We start from the raw sequence: 17,554 nt of genomic DNA on the forward strand, positions 1-17,554 counted from the left end.
ATATGTACTCCTTTAATGTATGGGTAATCAATTTAAGGACTTGCAGAAACAATTATGAACAGAGCAGGAAAGTACATAAATCTAAGAAATTGCAGGCAGTCATTGACTGACTATTTATTAACATAAGTCTTGAGGAATGTCAGGTACAGTGCAGGGCATGAACTATAAACTGTTTGTTCTTGTAATCTTGATTTAATGATAACTGGGACTTGGCAACTTTCCCCACTTTTGTATAGTTAAAATCAACTCATTTTTTTCTCAGATTGTGTTTTGATATGGGAAAATATAGATGATTCATTTCTTAGCTTTAAGAAGGATCAGGCTAGCAAAAAATACTTGAGATCATTTTTTATGACTGAATAAAATGCAATAGCACTTGAAGCTGTTTCCTGGTGTTGAACTATGGTCTACTTGATTGCTTGCAGAGTGTACAAATACATTTTGAACATGCTGATGATTCATTATTCATATTCTTCCCTTAAGCATTTGGTTCAACTGCTACATTTTGAGAGCTTCAGTTGATCATTTGTTGCATGCCTATTCTGACTTCTACTTTGGTACCCAAATGAATAATCAAGTTGAAGATGTGTGATTTCTTTTTCCTTTGCTTTTGACTGAAACAGGAAGTCAAAGCACACAAACCTTACTCCAATTGGATTGAGATGAAGAGTACAAGGTAATGAGGGCATAGTCATGGGCTTGTACATGGTGATTAGTAAGTAATACCAATCAACAAAAACCTGCACAAGATTTTTTGATCTATTCATTTGCACATATGTAGAACAGATTCATTAAACCAAAAGTCTCTTCTAGAAGATAGTCTACTGACATGGATAAAGGAACTAAACAAGGCTCTCTTTTCTTCAGCTCTGTACATCATTTTGTTCTCTCTATGAACTCAGATCCTTTCACAGTTTCTTCCAGTTCATGACAATTCCCATCTCTCACAACATTCTCCTGCAAATTCCAGAGGCAGAAGACCCTGGTTGAGCTGCATCAAACACATTTAAATCAAATCAAATAGAAGAAAGATACAGATTGGTTACATTACCTAAGCTGTGTCCCTGTGGTCATCCTTCTTGCCTGTGTTCTTAGTCAAGTAATTGAAATCAGTAACCTGTTGCAAGGAATCCACAAAAAAGAAATAACTCAATACAACATACAAAAGAGAAGATGGAAAACATATATATATTCTAACCTTGGGACTACTAACAGGTGAACTGGCTGTATCTTCCAAGGAATCATCATCCACCAGCCTCTTCCCCTTCGTCTTCTTCAGGCTCAGCTCTCTGTAATCCTCCGTCACTTCAAAGCTGGCCGACAGCTTCCACGCAACAGATGAAGCAGCGTCGGAGACCACAGAAGGCTCACTGACAGCACCGGAGGAGAAGACACCACCTGCCTTTTCTGCTGCTGTAGCCATGAAGTCCTCAAAGTACATGGTCCAACCACTCTCCTCAGAGGAAGCTGAGCCAACCTTGGACAAGAAGGCGCTATCCATTGAGGAATTGATTGATTCCTCCATCTTCGGCAGTGGGAGATATGGTGGGTAGTGCATCAGGAGAGAAGAGCTCTGTGAGGTCTATATAGAAAACAAAGAGAGGAGAAAGCAAATGAAGACTGAGAGAGAGAGAGAGAGAGAGAGAGAGAGAGAGAGAGAGAGGGCTGCTTTGACATTAGAACTCTGCTACCTAACACTCACCAATTCTCTTTCTTTACCATTTGTGTATCTGCTACCATTGACCATGGAAATTTGCTTTGGAGTAGGTCAGCCCTGTGAGCGTTACGAACCGTTTTTACAGTTGGGATTCAAGGGGGATTAAATGATTCCATGACACCCTAAAGTTACAGAGACACCTCTTTAGGAAGCTTATAAGATGAGGATACTGATATCAAAAGAATAATTCAGAAAATTAATAATACAATATAAATTCCATAAAATAGGCAAACGTAAGATTTAGATAGTTCGATACTATTTATCAATGTTTATGGAAAAAAACTTAAATAATTTCCTATATGAATAAAATCCAAAAACAAAACTCAATTTTTAGTTAACCTAAACTTAGTTTAAAGGCCCTTATTCATTCTCTTGTATCTTTAAATTTCCTAGAAAAAATAATATACAAACTTTTTTTTTTCCGTGCATTCTCTATTAAATTTTATTAAAAATTTATAAAATATCTAGCAATAAAACTTAAAATAAATAATACTATTAAATTTTAAGTATATATCAATTATCAAGATAATGAGGTGGTGAGAAGGTTGGGAAATGAAAATTATGAAATGAGGTTGAACCAGTAAATCTCAATTAGGGTTTTGAACTTTTGATGGAATATATATTTTTTTACTTTTATTATTATTTTATTTATAATTTTTTTAAATATATTAAAAATTTAAATACAAGATTGATTCAGTGGTTAATGTTGGAATATTAGAGTTATAAGTATTGGGTCTATTTTTAAAAAATATATATTTTTTTAATTTATATTATTAAAAAAGATTATATATAATATAATAATATAAATACAGAGGGGATGAGATGAGGAGTGATCTATCTGTCTTCGACCCATAATCGCATAAATAATTAAAAATACCTTCTCTCCTTAGGTGACGAGTCTCATCATATATATAAATAACTGATCTATCAATTTCATTAAGTCTAAATCACCCTCGTGATTATGTGCTTGTATAAGTTGATTGGACTTGAATAAATGATTGTGTATAAGTAACTAAAGTATATAATGTAAAATCAGAAACTTTTTCACTTCATTGTGGAAATAACTATGTAACCATGGATAAAAGACTGATGTTTTCAGTTCAAAGTTGTCTCAAGGCTTTTCTGGATTCATGAACAGACTTCCAATTCGAGCCTTTCCAGTAACTTGGACGAAGATTGAAGCTTGGCTGCCTGATCACCATGTCGATGTTAAATGGCCAACACTTACATGACTGATATGAACTGATTCTGAAAGATGAGCTTTCCCCTGTTCTGTTGTTCTGTTGTAAGCTTCTGCTAGCCATGAATGATCATTAGCTCTTCGTCGTATGGAGAGAGAGAAGATGATGCCTCTGCTCACATGGGGGCTGCTATCAGCTCCCTCTCATGTTCAACAAATCCTTGTGAACCTCTGATGACACAGTTCAGTGCACTGCATGCCTCTGCAACCACGGGTGCTGTTGATGCAGCTGCTGCCTCTCCATTGCCCTTCTCCACCCAATTTATTATGAAAAGGACCTCTCCTGTTGCTTCTCTCAATCTCTCACCTAAACAAACTATCATTTTGTGAGATTTGTGGCGTCATCAAGATAAGTTTTGGTATACGAATTAGCCATATTCTATCTAGTGTTGTGATGTAATGTGATCGATCGGGATTATTTATTTAGATTGAGATCCATATCCACGCAAGATCTGCGTATGTTAATCCATATAGAAACTAACGATGGTTACGCGAGTCGATTGATTTCTGTTTTAGATTTTGTGTTCGTATATGTTTCTGGAGATCGGACTCTTCCTACGTGAATCCAATAAAATCTAACTAAATTGTTGAGGAGGAGTTCTCAAACAATTTCTAGCTTATCCAATCTCATTCGGTATCACAAAGCTTCTCTTACATCTATATAATCCAAGCTAACAGTTCCTTTCTCATCTCTCCATCTCAATCATGGCTGCCTCTTCTTCTTCTTCCCTCTTCCTCCTCTTACTCCTCTTTGTCTTCGTTGTTTCTGCCACCTCAAGACACCTCGGTCACTCTGCTCTGCACTCCTACTTTAGAACTCACCGCACCGGCTTTCCCCCTCGTTCGACGTATGGGCCAATCAAGACCAATGGCCGCAACTACTCGTACGTCTGCGACTCGCGCAGGTTCGCCGACTTAGGTCTCAGAGTGACCGACTTCGCTTACTGCAACAAGAACCTCTCGTACGAGCAGAGGGTGAAGTCGCTGGTGGGCAGCTTGTCGCTGGAGGAGAAGGTAGGGCAGATCAGCGACCAGGCTCGGGGAGTGCAGCGGATCGGACTGCCGCCTTACAGCTGGTGGTCCGAGGCGCTCCATGGCGTCTCCTACGTGGGTCATGCCACGTACTTTGGCGACATCGTCCCCGCCGCCACTAGCTTTCCCACCGTCATCGTCTCCGCCGCCTCCTTCAACGAGTCCCTGTGGAAGTCCATTGGCCAGGCCAGTGATCTAAGTACTCTTTCTCTAAGAACTCGGATGCTGATGACGTGACATCAACAATCTCACAAATCTCTCCTCATGATCTTTGACAGGTGGTTTCTACGGAAGCGAGAGCAATGCATAATCTAGGGCATGCTGGCTTGACCTTCTGGAGTCCCAACATCAATGTTGTTAGGGATCCTCGATGGGGAAGAATTCTCGAGACACCCGGAGAAGATCCTTTTCTTGTCGGTAAATATGCCGCCAACTTCGTCAGAGGCTTGCAAGATGTCGAGGGCCATGAAGTCGCTGCAAATCCAGATTCCAGGCCATTGAAGGTGTCTTCTTGCTGCAAACACTATGCAGCGTATGATGTAGACAACTGGTTTGGCATCGATCGCTACCATTTTGATGCCAGGGTAATCTTCAATCAAACACTTGTTGTCACTTTAATCGAGTGATCTCTGTAACGAGTTCTTCTTTCAAGTTCATATGTAGGTTGCAGCGCAAGATATGGTGGAGACGTTCCTTCTTCCTTTTGAGATGTGTGTGAAGGAAGGTGATGTTAGCAGTGTCATGTGCTCTTACAATCGTGTCAATGGCATCCCTGCTTGTGCAGATCCAAAGCTTTTATCCCAAACCCTAAGGGACGATTGGAAGCTTCATGGGTAAGAATCTACAAACCAATTATATTTCTTCATTACCTGTAAGTATGAGTCTCACTTTCTGATCTTCAAATTCTTCAGATATATAGTCTCTGACTGTGACTCGCTCGAGGTCATGCATCACGGCCACAAATGGCTCGGTGATACCCCTGAGGCCGCCGTCTCTCAAACACTTCGTGCTGGTGATTCACATTTCATGCTCGGATTAAGCTTTTACTAATTGATTTAGTGATTTATTTGTTGATCCTTCTATCTATCTATGTTTGCTTAGGTTTGGATTTAGATTGTGGTGACTACTACTCCAATTTCACGGAGTCTGCTGTGGCACAAGGCATCGTGAGGGAGTCATATATCGATACCGCGTTGAAGAATCTCTACACTGTCCTCATGAGGCTCGGATTCTTCGACGGAATGCCGAAATATGAGTCGCTTGCAGAAGACGATATCTGCACAAAAGACAACATTGAATTGGCTGCAGATGCAGCGAGACAGGGAATTGTTCTGCTTAAGAACGACCACAACATCTTGCCACTGTGCAAAGACAAGTACAAGAAGCTTGCTTTGGTCGGTCCTCATACTAATGCAACCGAAGCCATGATCGGAAACTACGAAGGTTTCATGTCTCTGTCATCTCAAAGCCTTCTTAATTTGGTTTACCGTAGGTTGCAGACTACACTGCTCTGCTCTTCTCCACAGGTACGCCTTGCCGTTATGTTTCCCCTCTCGATGCCTTCTCTGCTGAAGGAAAGGTAGAATACGATCTGGGATGCACAGTCTGGTGTTGGGAGAAGGAAGCCCACCAACGTGCGAAGGAGATCGCTGCGCGCGCTGATGCCACCATCATCTTTGCCGGCATAAGCCTTGAAGTGGAGGCCGAGAGCCTCGACAGGGACGATCTCTTCATCCCCTACAGCCAATCTAACTTCATCACCGAAGTCACCGAAGCTTCCAAGGGCCCTGTAATCTTGGTTATCTTCTCTGCAGGGGGGTTGGACATCTCATCCATCGCCAGAGATAACACCAAGGTCAGTGCCATTCTCTGGGCAGGTTATCCCGGTGCCGAAGGAGGCCGTGCCATCGCCGATGTAGTTTACGGACGATACAATCCAGGTAATTGGATCTTTGATGGTGGGACGATGTATCATAACAGGATTGACATCCTTTTTTCGGTGTAGGTGGAAGACTGCCCATTACATGGTTCGAGTCAGAGTACACAAAACTGCTCCCAATGACATCGATGCCATTACGCCCGATCGATGAGCTCGGTTACCCTGGAAGGACCTACAAGTTCTTCGACGGCCAGACGGTGTATCCTTTCGGTTATGGCCTCAGCTACACGCAGTTCAACTACACCCTCAAATCTGTGCCGAGCAGCGTGGTCGTCAAGCTTGATCCCCTGCAACTGTGTCTGCCGCTGACATACAAGCCGAATGCCTCACTGGAAGAAGAACACGCGGGAGCTGCATGTCAATCTGTCAACGTAGCTGACACTGCGTGCAACCATGAAATCAACTTCGAGGTTGAGGTGGCGAACACGGGCAAGTTCGACGGGAACCACGTGGTGATTGTCTACTCGAAACCTCCGGCCGGTGTTGCAGGAGCCCCCATCAAGCAGGTTGCCGCGTTCCGGCGGGTGTTCGTGCCGGCCGGCGCCTCGAGCTCGGTGAAGTTTTCGATCGACGCTTGCAAGAGCTTGAGCGTTGTGGAGAAGACGGCCTACAAAGTCTTGCCTCGTGGTCAACACACCATCGTGGTCGGGGACGATGAACCCACTGTTTCCTTCCCTGTTAAGGTGGATTTCAATTAGAACAAGTGAGAATGCTCAGTGACATTCAACATTTAGTTGAAGGCTGCAAAAATGAAGCGTTTGCGTTCGTATTTGTATTTTTTGTTTCCCAAATAATGCCAAAAATTGGTTGAATCAAATCCAATTCTGATATATCTCATAATTTAAACTTGAATATTTTTGTATTTGTATTATCATAAAATTGGTTGAAGCATTTCCGTTCGTATTTGTATTATCATAATTTAAATTTAAATCCTTGAGAATTCATCATCTTGCCGGTCTTCAGAAATAATAATGTATGTATTTGTAATTATGTATATATTTATAATTTATAAAGATATATAATTTATATGATTATTCATCGATTATAAAAATAATATATATGTTTTCGACCACTAAAACTATATGATTGACATTTATTAAATGAAATGCTTACTAGTTTATTAGAGTGATTGAAATGACAGCCAAAGAATTTATTTTGACTGATTTCTAATGTACAAGATGCGTTTTATAAAAAAAGATGTGAAGTGATAGAATTTTATTTCTTCAAAAGAAACAAAAATAAATGTGTAAATATAACATCTTATTCAAGAAACTATTTATAATTTCTAAAGCCCTCATAGTCCAAGAACTCTTTTTGTTATTCACACACACAAATATATATAGTTTTGAGATTAAGAATATTAAAAGCAAACTTCCACCACACTCAAATGTCACCCTAAGATAATAAATAAATAAATTAATAAAAAGCAGAAAGCATATGACTTGGATAGATTGTTATGAAATTCAGATATATGTTGATATTATCTTATCAACAATTATAATGAAGTCATTGTAAATTGATGAATAAGATCATTGATGAAATAAAAATTATTAGTGCATATCGATATATTATCTTATCTACCTTAGCTCCCTCCAACTGACATTAACTATATTTTCACCACCACTCCTTTGGATAGCTCGAAATGCATTAGGTTACCTCGACAAAATTACCTTCATGAATTACATTAAAATTATGACTCTCTCGCATTAATATCATCATATTGACACCACCACTTATGCGTAATTGATATCACAATAAAATTAAGATATAACTTTACAATTTGAAAATAGCACACCACTTTAATCTAACCTCCAGTACTAAAATATGCTAATCGATCTTGTCTTACCATAAGATCATCTTATCACTATAGGAGATCCTTTCTATCACGATGCTTACACCCGTGATAGTCACCCCTATAGCACCTTTTGTCAATGTAAGATCACGAGAGAAAAAAAAGGATCTCTTCTAAAATGTCATCTAGAGGAGAAAGTGGCCTCGACTAGATTATCATATGGAAAAGAAACTTCCTTGTTGAGAAGGGATAACTCCAAATAGAATATATAAAAGAAAGACCTTTATCTTTACATAAATATATATATTTTTTATTATAAACTTAATAAACTAAAATAAATATAAAATATTCTTTGATAATTATAAATCAACCTCCATATCCTTTGTCTTACGAGGGATTTCACGAGATTAAACAAGGAAACTCGTTCAATATTTCTCAAAGTTAACTTAGTTACGATTGGACTGGTGAACAGTTATTAGAACAACGATAATTTTTAAGAATCCTGTATTTATTTTTTATTAATTTCTAATATGACTATTCAGTTAAGCAATCTATATATTTTCGAAAATAAAGAATAGATGTACAAATATAACTCGTTATTCAAGAAACAATTTAGATTTCCTCGAAGAACTCTCCGAGTAAGTTTCACACACACAAACCGAACTTCCACCCAAACTCAATTGTCAACCGAAGAAAAGGAAAGAAAAAAAAGGCAATCAAAGGAAACATGGAATTCCCAGCGCGCACACAACGAAAGATATTATGCGTAAGTCCGCACATACGAGCACGCACAGCAACTGATCAATCGGTCTCCGGTGGCGGCCAGTTAATGGCTTTCGGCTCATCCTCAGCACTCTTTTTGGCATCCTCCTTGCACCAAAACCCTTCTTTATTGCAAGGCCAAGAACTTAATTCCTTGTGCGATGAACTTTTTTTCCCACAGTTTAATTTCTCGACGAATCGGAGCCCTGGGAACGAAGTTGTCAGGTTCTCCCAGCTGGGATGATCCAGATAATTGAGGAGCCTCAGGCGCAGCACCTCCACCTTCCACCCCCGGCCGTCTCCTAGACTTCGGAGCCTCCCTCCCCTCAGGTACAGTTTCTTCACGTTTTCTAATTTGCTGGGATCAATCCACTGCGGGAACTCCTCCTCGGTAAAGCACCGGAGTTCCAGCTTCTCTATCATACTAGGAAGGGTAACCTTAGCGGGATCAAGGAAACGATCCGCTGCAATCTTCTTGGTTTCTCTCTTCCTCAGTAACTTCACTCCCGAAGCTTGTCCGTCGGTGGTCGGGCGAGCCTCATGGTCGGATATTGGTTGAACTTTCTTCGTAGTGGCATCAGTACCAAAAGTAACGTCTTTGCTCCTTGGATCGGCGTTCTTGTACGGGACATCGGATGTTGATGGTTTCTGCTCCGGTGGATGTGGCAGCTGACGCTTTTCGATGACATCATCTTCACCATCATCATGAGCATCGGCATCAGCGGCAGCAGTAGCAGCATCGGATGATTGTTTGGACTTCGATGGGAGATCTTCGATTGAGTCCTTACCAGTCCCTTGTTGTTTCTTCTCCTGTGAGGACGCCTCATCACCTCTGGTGGAATGAGAGTCTTCCTTCTTCTCTGTAACCACTGCCCATGATATGATGAGGGTGGTGATCTTCTTCAACTCGCCCACATTCTCCAGCTCTTTTTCTGCGATCCGACTGGCTATGTTGATGCTGAGCTTCCTCAACTTGGTCAGCTTGGCCAACTGATGGAGATGACAAACATGTTTGTCATCAGGCCCACTGATCAGTAAAAACCCCTTGAGCACTTCCAGATCGGAGAGGTTGGCGATGCTCTTGGGCATCTTGTTGAGCCGGAAGCACTCCGACACGTCCAGGTACTGCAGCTTCTTGGCGGACCCGATCGCCTCAGGCAACTTCTCCAGATTGTGGCACGCCCGGAGGTCCAACACCACCAGCTTGGTGAGCTTGCCGATGGAGTCGGGAAGCGTTTCCACCCTCGATACGCCTCTGAGGCTCATGTACCGCAAGCTCTTGCAGTTATGGAGCCCCTTCAAGAACTCCTCGTTCTTGACCACGATATCGTTCTTCTGGTCCGAGTCCTGCCACCGCCCCAGCTGCATTGTGGTCATCTCGCCCTTGTTGACCAGCCATGTGGGTTCGAAGTCGACGTAGCGCTTGTCGACGTTGTAGATGGTGAGCAGTCGACGTCCCGCATCGTCGCCGATGGGGTTTTGTTCGAGGCGCAAGCACGCACGGCGACTCCAGGAGTAGTCGTTGCTGGGGCGGCCGTCCCGGTCGAAATCGAGGAAGCCGTTGCTCTTGGCGACGGTGATCAACAGCCTGCGAATCCACGACTGTATCCTGAAGTAGTGCACCTTGTCACAGTGCTTCTTCTTGATGGTTATGATCAGGCCCTTGGAGACGAGTTGGTCGAAGCATTTCTTCCCTTCCCTATAACTCGTCACTATTGTCTCGCCCATCCACCAGTGGATCAGCAGCCTCTTCTTGAGGATAGCTTTCGCCGGGAAGACGGTGAGGCAGAAGAGGCAATGCTTCAGCTGAGTCTCGAAGCTGTCGACCACAAGCAAAAGGTGCTCCCAAGCGGAGCTCTCTTGGATCTGCCACTCCAGTGGGAGCACTTTTTCTTCCTCGCCCTCCTTCCCCTCAGCCTTGGATTCCTGTTCACCCGACGAATCCTTTGACTTCTCCTCTGAACTCTCGAGTATTGCAATGATTTTGTCGAGCTTTTCGAGTGGGCTCTCTGTTTTCGAGGAATTCGACGTCTTGAAGGTGATTTCCGGTCCCAACAATTCGTCGACTTGCCTGGCGACGAGTGCAAATTTATTTATGGCGGCGTCTTCTTTGCCCTTGGATTCCCGCAACTCTTTTCTCAGCTCCTCCATTTTTTTCTTGATATCGTCGATCTTCGTAACAACAACCTGGGAAGAAGCACCCTTCGGATCGCGGACGAGGAGGCCTTTGGTTTCTTCCAAACGCTTCAGCAACCGAGACACTACTTCGACGCTGGATCCGCCGCAGGGGAACATGGTCGGAAGCAAGAAATGAGGCACAGGAGAAGGTTGGGGTTATGGTGGCTTCGTGTTACGTCTGCAACTCATATAGCTGCATCGGCATAATCTACGTAAGGCACACGGAAGAGAAAAGGAATATAAAAAAAATAGAGAGAATAAAGAGAAAAGAGAAAGAGAAAAGAGAAAGAGGGGAGAATAAAAAAAGAGAAAGAGATTTTAATAATAACAATAGCTTAGATTTAACATATATATATATATATATATATATATATATATATATATATATATATATGAATATTAAAAATTGAAAAGGAAAAGAAATAAAAGGAACAAACACACAAAAAGCAAAAGAGAAATAAAAAAAACATGGACAAAGAAAAAAAAAGAAAAAGAAAAAGAAAAAGAAAAAAAGAGAAAGTTTAGGTTGCACATTACTCCACCTACCGGAGGCAGCGCATCTTCTTCAATACTCTCATTGCAAAGCAACACACCATATCTCAATCAAAATTCTGATGTACGGTTCATTTCATTGAGTAAAAAAGAACTGGGCATGGGCATTAGCAAGATTGCATCAGGAATATATATATATATATATATATATGTATATGTATATGTATATGTATATACATATATATACATATATATATATATATATGTATATGTATATACATATATATACATATATATACATATATGTATATATATATATATGTGTATATATATATACATATATATATACACATATATATACATATATACATACATATATACATATATATATACATATGTATATATGGCCTTTGTGCAAGGTGATACTTTAAGGAGCACAATATTTCAATCTCGGAAGCTATCTCAAATTTACATTGAAGTCACATCGGATCTATCTTGAATCTATCTTAGAGCTGCCTCATATTCTTTTTGAAGTATAACATTCCTTTGTCATGAATATCTCGAACATTTTTGCGCACATGAGTTTTGACTAAGTTGGGGTGATTAAGAGGTCAATAACTTTTTCCCATAATAGTTTGGTATTAGAAGGAGACCCGATATTATAGAAATATCTATCTATCCATCCTCTTAATGAATGCTCCAATGAGGAGGCATCGTCTCTAATCTACAACACTTTTATTTAGAAAGAACAACCATCATTCCTCTCATGGGTAGATGTGTCCACCTTGATAAAAATGCCAACAGGACACTCAAGTCACTTATTTGTTCTGTTCCTAAGCTTTGCCAATTAGATATAGATGCTTAAGGGCGTATTGCTGTTAGGATCGAGAGCACTAAGAGGGGGGGGGGGGTGAATTAGTGCAGCGGAAATCTTTCAGCGATTAAAAACGAAAAGCTGCGTTCGTTCAATAAAAAAAAAACTATTATGATGCAAAAGCTAATTCTCAGTTTGTATCTAAGTGCAGTTTGCGTCTAAGCGCAGATTGCGTCTAAGCGCAGTTTGCGTCTAAACACAGTTTGCGTCTAAGCGCAGTTTGCGTCTAAACACAGTTTGCGTCTAAGCGCAGTTTTACGTCTAAGCGCAGTTTACGTCTAAACTCAGATTTACGTCTAAACGCAGTTTTACGTCTAAACTCATATTTACGTCTAAACGCTGTTTTACGTCTAGACGCAAATTTACGTCTAAACTTTGAAACTCGTTTGTATACTCGCAGAAAGCAGTATGCAGTTGAAATCAAGACGTAAACGTGAACTGAGAACTGATGATTGTGAGAGGAAAGCCGATTTACGTCTAAATGCAGTTTTACGTCTAAATGTTGAAACTCGTTCGTAAAATTGTAGAGGACAGTTTGCAGTTATCAATAGGATCAAAATGTAAGTGTAAACTGCAAAGAAACTCTTTCGTAAAAGCACCGAAGACAGTTCTGCAGAATCAAACGTAAACGTAAACTGTAATGTACGAAAATACGAATTTACGTCTGAATGCAGATTCGGAAGAACAGCACTTAGAACTTGTTCGTGAAAGCGCAGAGAGCAGTAGTAATGGAGGAGGTTTGCAGTAATGATAAAGTGCTCAAAAATAAACGCAAACCAGAGATTTAGAGTGGTTCGGTCAGCCTTGACCTACTCCACTTTTGGCTTCCTCCACCGACAAGGTTGCCGACGTCAACTAGGGGCCTTCCTTCAATGGGCGAAGGCCAAACTGCCCTTTTACAGTTTCTCTCCTTTTAACAGGCTCAGGAGACAACCTTTACAGACCTTTCTCTCCTCACTTTACAACTGAAAACTTGAAGAACAGAAGGAGGAGACTTAAAGGCTTTACAACACTTTTGAGCTCTTAGAATCACAGAAAAGATCAAGATTTCGGTGTGGGTCTTTTTCTTTTCAGTGCTGAATGGGTGGGGTATTTATAGGCCCCAACCCAATTCAAATTTCGAGCTCAAAACGATCAAATCCCGAAATTCCGGGATCAGGCGGTTGCACCTCTTGACTGGAGAGGTGGCACCGCCTGGCAGAGCTCGAAGTCTGAGCTCAGGCGGTTGCACCTCTCGACTAGAGAGGTGGCACCGCCTGGCAGAGCTCGAAGACTGAGCTCAGACGGTTGCACCTTCTCTGTCAGGGGTGGTTGCACCTTCCTGCCAGAGCTCGAAGACCGAGCTCAGGCGGTGCATCTCCTGACCAGAGAAGTTTCTCTTCTCTGCCAGAGGTGATCGCCCCTTTCTGCCAGAGGTGGTTGCACCTCTCTGCCAGAGGTGGTTGCACCTCTCTGCCAGAGCTCGAAGACTGAGCTTAGGCTGTGCATCTCCTGGCCAGAGAGGTCGTACTTCTCTTCCAGAGCTCGAAGACTGAGCTCGGTGATTGCATCACCAGGCAGAGCTCGAAACTTGAGCTCAGGCGGTGCTACCGCTTGACAGAGGAGGTTGCACCGCCCAGTCTCGCTTGGAGACTGAGCCCTGGGCGGTTGCACCGCCTGGCTGGAGCGGTTGCACCTCCCAGTCTCGCTGGGAGACTTAGCCTGGGCGGTGGCACCTCCCTGCCTGGGCGGTTGCACCTCCCACAGCTTCTTGGGTTCGAATGGGTTGAACCATTCGACCCAACTTGAGTTCTTCAGGGGCCCAATTGCCCCAGGATTAAGCTAATGGGATCACCTCCCATTTCTAACTTAATCACCGTGCTAACTACGATTAAATCTAAGACAATTTCTGAAGCTTTGCTTCGGTACGTCAATTGCTTTTTCCGGCGAGTTTCCGGCGAACTTCCGTCGATCATCCGATGAACCCTCGGTGATGCTTCTGCGGACTTCCGGCAAACTCCTGGACTTTGCGACGATCCACTTGGCGAGTTCCGACGAGCTTCGCTTGGCAAGCTTCTGGACTTCTCGGATCTATTCCCGCAGAACCTCTGACGACCGTCCGTACTTCCGTCGAACTCTCGAACTCCCAACGTGATCATGAACTTGACTCCGGCGCAACTCCTGCTGCTTGTCTATCTTTCATCGTAGTTAATCCTGCACATGTAAAACAAAAACTTCGATCGAGACAATTAATCCTAAGCAATTAACCAAGTTGTCCGGCATGTCATTGGTCCCTCGACGCTTCGTCCGATTCTTCGGCGCATCGTCCTTTCCTGCGGCCTATTGCCCAATCGGCCAGTTGGCTCCGCAACTCCGATATCCTTGGCACAATACCCGCTCTTCTTGGCTCGATGCCCGAGTCCACGGCCCGAAGCCTTCTGTCGATACGTCGACCGATCCACCGGCCCGACGTCCAATCTTCTGACATGTTCCTCTGGCACAACATGATGTTACTGCTTTAATTGTCTCATCCTGATCGAAGCATCCTGCGTTACTCAAAACGCAGATTAAATCATAAACATATATCAAGTAGTTTCATTATCAAAATACGAGATTCAACAATCTCCCCCTTTTTGATGATGACAACCACTTGATGACGGAGTTAAACTTAACTCCCGGAGTTTAAACAAACTCCCCCTATCAATATGCCATATTGATAGAAACTCTTAGATTCAAAAATCTAAGCAACATGTCATCATAAACGGAGTTAACCTTAACTCCTAGAGTTTAAACAAACTCCCCCTATCAATATGCCATATTGATAGAAACTCTTGGATTCAAAAATCCAAGCAACATGTCATCATAAACTTATGCATAACATGTCATGTCATCAACATACTTCTCCCCCTTTGTCATCAACAAAAAGGAGAAGTATCACAATCAAGTGTTTGTGATATAAGTTTAACTCATTGCATGAAAAACATAATATCTATTGTTATCATCATGCAAGTTTGCTATCATCAAATGATAAGATATCAACATGTAAAATTGCGATTCAATTTCTTGATATCTTTTAACATGATATGACATTCATAGCACCTATTCATATGAATGCTGCTTTTGATATCTCATCATAATATGGCATTCATAACATCTATTCATATTCTTCAAATATGGCACTCATCGTATCAATTTATATATTTCTCCCCCTTTGTCATCAACAACAAGGAGAACGATATAGGCAAATTTTAAATATAAGTGCGATGCCATAAGTTGGTTCATGTCATTTTCCGACAGTGAGTGATAGGATACCAATTATGCAAACATCTCGAGGAAAACATGACATGGAGATAGCTTTTAATGCTTCTTCCTTTTTATTTGTTATCTTTTTACATGAAGGAGGAAAGCCATATGTGAAGTTCAAATCGATAAGATATTAAAGCACACTTCATTTTTGCAAGGGTTAAGATATGTAAGTGAGTCAAATCCTTGTATGTAAAAATATCTTCCTTTTATAAGAGGGAATCATCAAATATATTTCTCGAAAAATATTTTTCATATGATAAGTGCATTTGCTAGATGATTCCATATGTCAAAAATCAATGATGTGAATTAAACTTGATATGACATATGCTTGTTAAGTTCGGAAGAGGATAATGTATCAAGAAAATCCAATTGTTAGGATCAAGAAAATCCGAAAATGAAATTTGACAGGGTTTTACTAGAGATATTCAATTACAATCATGAAGGTAAAACATGCTTATTATCATGAAAATTTTTATATTCAAGCACATAATTTCCAACATGTAATCATGGCAAGTAATTGTGTAAAATCATTATGGCAATCAAGTGATTTGATCATTCAATCAAAAAAGTCCGAAAAATAATTTTAACTCGTTTAATCATTCGGACATATTTTGGCCATAGTTTTCAAATATAAACATGAAGATAAGGCATGCTCATCATCATGGTAGTATGATAGCAAATTTACCATATACAAGCTAGCAAAAAATTTCTACATTTTAAGGCCCGCAAGCTAGCAGTTTTGAGATGTTCAAGAAAGCAACTCTTGCTTCTTGAAATATAAGTTTTGCTAGATGTGCAAGTTAACTTTTTGCTTCTTGAGATAGGCAAGATAGCATTCCTTGGTGATGTTCAATATAGCTAAGTTCTATATCATGTAAGCTAGTGAATTTTATAACATTTTAGAACATGCATAATCACCAAAGCATCATAAATTTTAATGATGTGCAAAATTACAAATTTTGCATGATTGCATTTGTGTGTCTTGAGATTTACAAGATACCACTTCTTGGTGATGTTCAAGATAGCAATTTCTTCTCTTTTGAGAAGTGCAATTTTTGCTTTCTTCTTGAATTGTGCAAGCTAGCTCTCTCCCCTTTTGTCATTGTCAAAAAGAAGGGAAAAACCTTTTACATCAATTTTTTTAAATCATGACAAAGGTTAGTATCAATCTCATTTGTGCATCATTATATTTTCAAATTAAAACATGCACATTTTCAAAACATATAAACTCATTATTATATGCATGATTCCAAATCATCATTTATATTATTTCAATCATTGTTTCACTCATCACTATAGCTTATCATGCATAATATGTAAAACCATCTAACATGATATAAACATTTATTTTTTTTAATTTTTTTTAAGCATTCATGATACATCATACATTATTATAATAAAAAGCATATGCATCATTCCAAATCATAAATATTTCAAATCATCATGGTATTAATTTGTCACATTGCATCCTACCATGCATGATCGAAACTTCTCATTTGCATACATCAAAATAAATTCATGAATATCTCATGCATTCATATCATCACTTGAGGAATATTGAAAAGAAATAATTGGGTGATGAGATAAATATTTCATAAATACAAAGAATTGCATAAAAATCATATCATGAATACAAGGAATACAAGTCACAATCATTCAAGACAAAAATCATCATTCATTTTCAATTCATTCAATTTGATAAATCAATATCATGATTTTGATAAAACTCATTTCAAATTTAAATCATCAAAATCATTTTTATGGCTCACAAAATTTATAACATAAATAGATTCATGATTTCATTGATAATATATTTTATCCCTTTTTTAAGTGTTTCATTTTAAGTGATCGATTTCATGTTAGCATGCCTTTTCATTTATGAAAACATGCATCAATTTTTTAAAGCCACTGTTATTATCATGAAAATCGATAATCAAGAATCATCATACATAAAAAATATATACTCATTAATCATAACTTCAAATTAAGCATGATTTCATATACTCAAAATCGAGAAATAACAATGGAAATCAACATGATACACATTATTACTTCTCAACCACATATAGCATGATTTCATAAGGTATTTTTAATCACAATCATTTTGTTTATCATAAACATGCAATTTTCATGATTATTTTCAAAATTACTAGAATGATAAGCATGATTCCTAATTGTTTGTATTTTTATTATAAAATTATTAAACATGTAATTTTCAAGAAAATTAAATAAAAAAAATGCTT

General features: G+C 39.9%; 3 protein-coding genes across 5 annotated transcripts; 1 reads left to right on the forward strand and 2 right to left on the reverse strand.

The window, feature by feature from the left end:
- Nucleotides 1–537: 537 nt before the first annotated feature.
- On the reverse strand, nucleotides 538–1,634 carry LOC135649904 (vascular-related unknown protein 4-like). 3 transcript variants are annotated; one of them, XR_010501424.1, is made up of 4 exons: nucleotides 1,199–1,630; nucleotides 1,052–1,117; nucleotides 830–957; nucleotides 538–740 (listed from the first exon to the last, which is right to left on the reverse strand). XR_010501424.1 is itself a non-coding variant. In XM_065168861.1 (3 exons), the coding sequence occupies exons 1-2, from the start codon at nucleotides 1,556–1,558 to the stop codon at nucleotides 1,052–1,054; spliced, it is 411 nt and encodes a 136-aa protein (XP_065024933.1). In that variant the 5' UTR covers nucleotides 1,559–1,634; the 3' UTR covers nucleotides 767–957. The 3 variants fall into 3 exon arrangements, 2 of the variants coding, with proteins under 2 accessions (XP_065024933.1, XP_065024932.1); XM_065168861.1 differs by lacking the exon at nucleotides 538–740 and having other exon boundaries at nucleotides 767–957; nucleotides 1,214–1,634; XM_065168860.1 differs by lacking the exon at nucleotides 538–740 and having other exon boundaries at nucleotides 767–957.
- Nucleotides 1,635–3,485: 1,851 nt separating this feature from the next.
- LOC103999006 (beta-xylosidase/alpha-L-arabinofuranosidase 2-like) lies at nucleotides 3,486–6,739 on the forward strand. The gene is made up of 7 exons (XM_018831429.2): nucleotides 3,486–4,175; nucleotides 4,268–4,573; nucleotides 4,653–4,822; nucleotides 4,901–5,001; nucleotides 5,091–5,432; nucleotides 5,516–5,929; nucleotides 5,995–6,739. Exons 1-7 carry the CDS (start codon nucleotides 3,663–3,665, stop codon nucleotides 6,624–6,626), a joined length of 2,478 nt encoding a protein of 825 aa, XP_018686974.2. The 5' UTR covers nucleotides 3,486–3,662; the 3' UTR covers nucleotides 6,627–6,739.
- A 1,518-nt stretch (nucleotides 6,740–8,257) lies between these two features.
- LOC103998892 (uncharacterized) lies at nucleotides 8,258–10,826 on the reverse strand. Its single transcript, XM_009420500.3, has one exon. The coding sequence runs from the start codon at nucleotides 10,775–10,777 to the stop codon at nucleotides 8,522–8,524; it is 2,256 nt and encodes a 751-aa protein (XP_009418775.2). The 5' UTR covers nucleotides 10,778–10,826; the 3' UTR covers nucleotides 8,258–8,521.
- Between the last annotated feature and the right edge of the window lie 6,728 nt (nucleotides 10,827–17,554).

The sequence above is a fragment of the Musa acuminata genome, chromosome BXJ3-9, assembly GCF_036884655.1.
Source record: "Musa acuminata AAA Group cultivar baxijiao chromosome BXJ3-9, Cavendish_Baxijiao_AAA, whole genome shotgun sequence".
Taxonomy (NCBI): Eukaryota; Viridiplantae; Streptophyta; class Magnoliopsida; order Zingiberales; family Musaceae; genus Musa; species Musa acuminata.

Coding starts and splice junctions, on each gene's coding strand:
- LOC103998892 (XM_009420500.3), bottom strand. CDS start 10,777: ATGTTCCCCTGCGGCGGATCCAGCGTCGAAGTAGTGTCTCGGTTGCTG.
- LOC103999006 (XM_018831429.2), top strand. CDS start 3,663: ATGGCTGCCTCTTCTTCTTCTTCCCTCTTCCTCCTCTTACTCCTCTTT. Junction 4,574..4,652: donor GCTACCATTTTGATGCCAGG/GTAATCTTCAAT, acceptor GTTCATATGTAG/GTTGCAGCGCAAGATATGGT. Junction 5,433..5,515: donor CATGATCGGAAACTACGAAG/GTTTCATGTCTC, acceptor TCTTCTCCACAG/GTACGCCTTGCCGTTATGTT.
- LOC135649904 (XM_065168860.1), bottom strand. CDS start 1,558: ATGCACTACCCACCATATCTCCCACTGCCGAAGATGGAGGAATCAATC. Junction 1,118..1,198: donor CACCTGTTAGTAGTCCCAAG/GTTAGAATATAT, acceptor TCCTTGCAACAG/GTTACTGATTTCAATTACTT.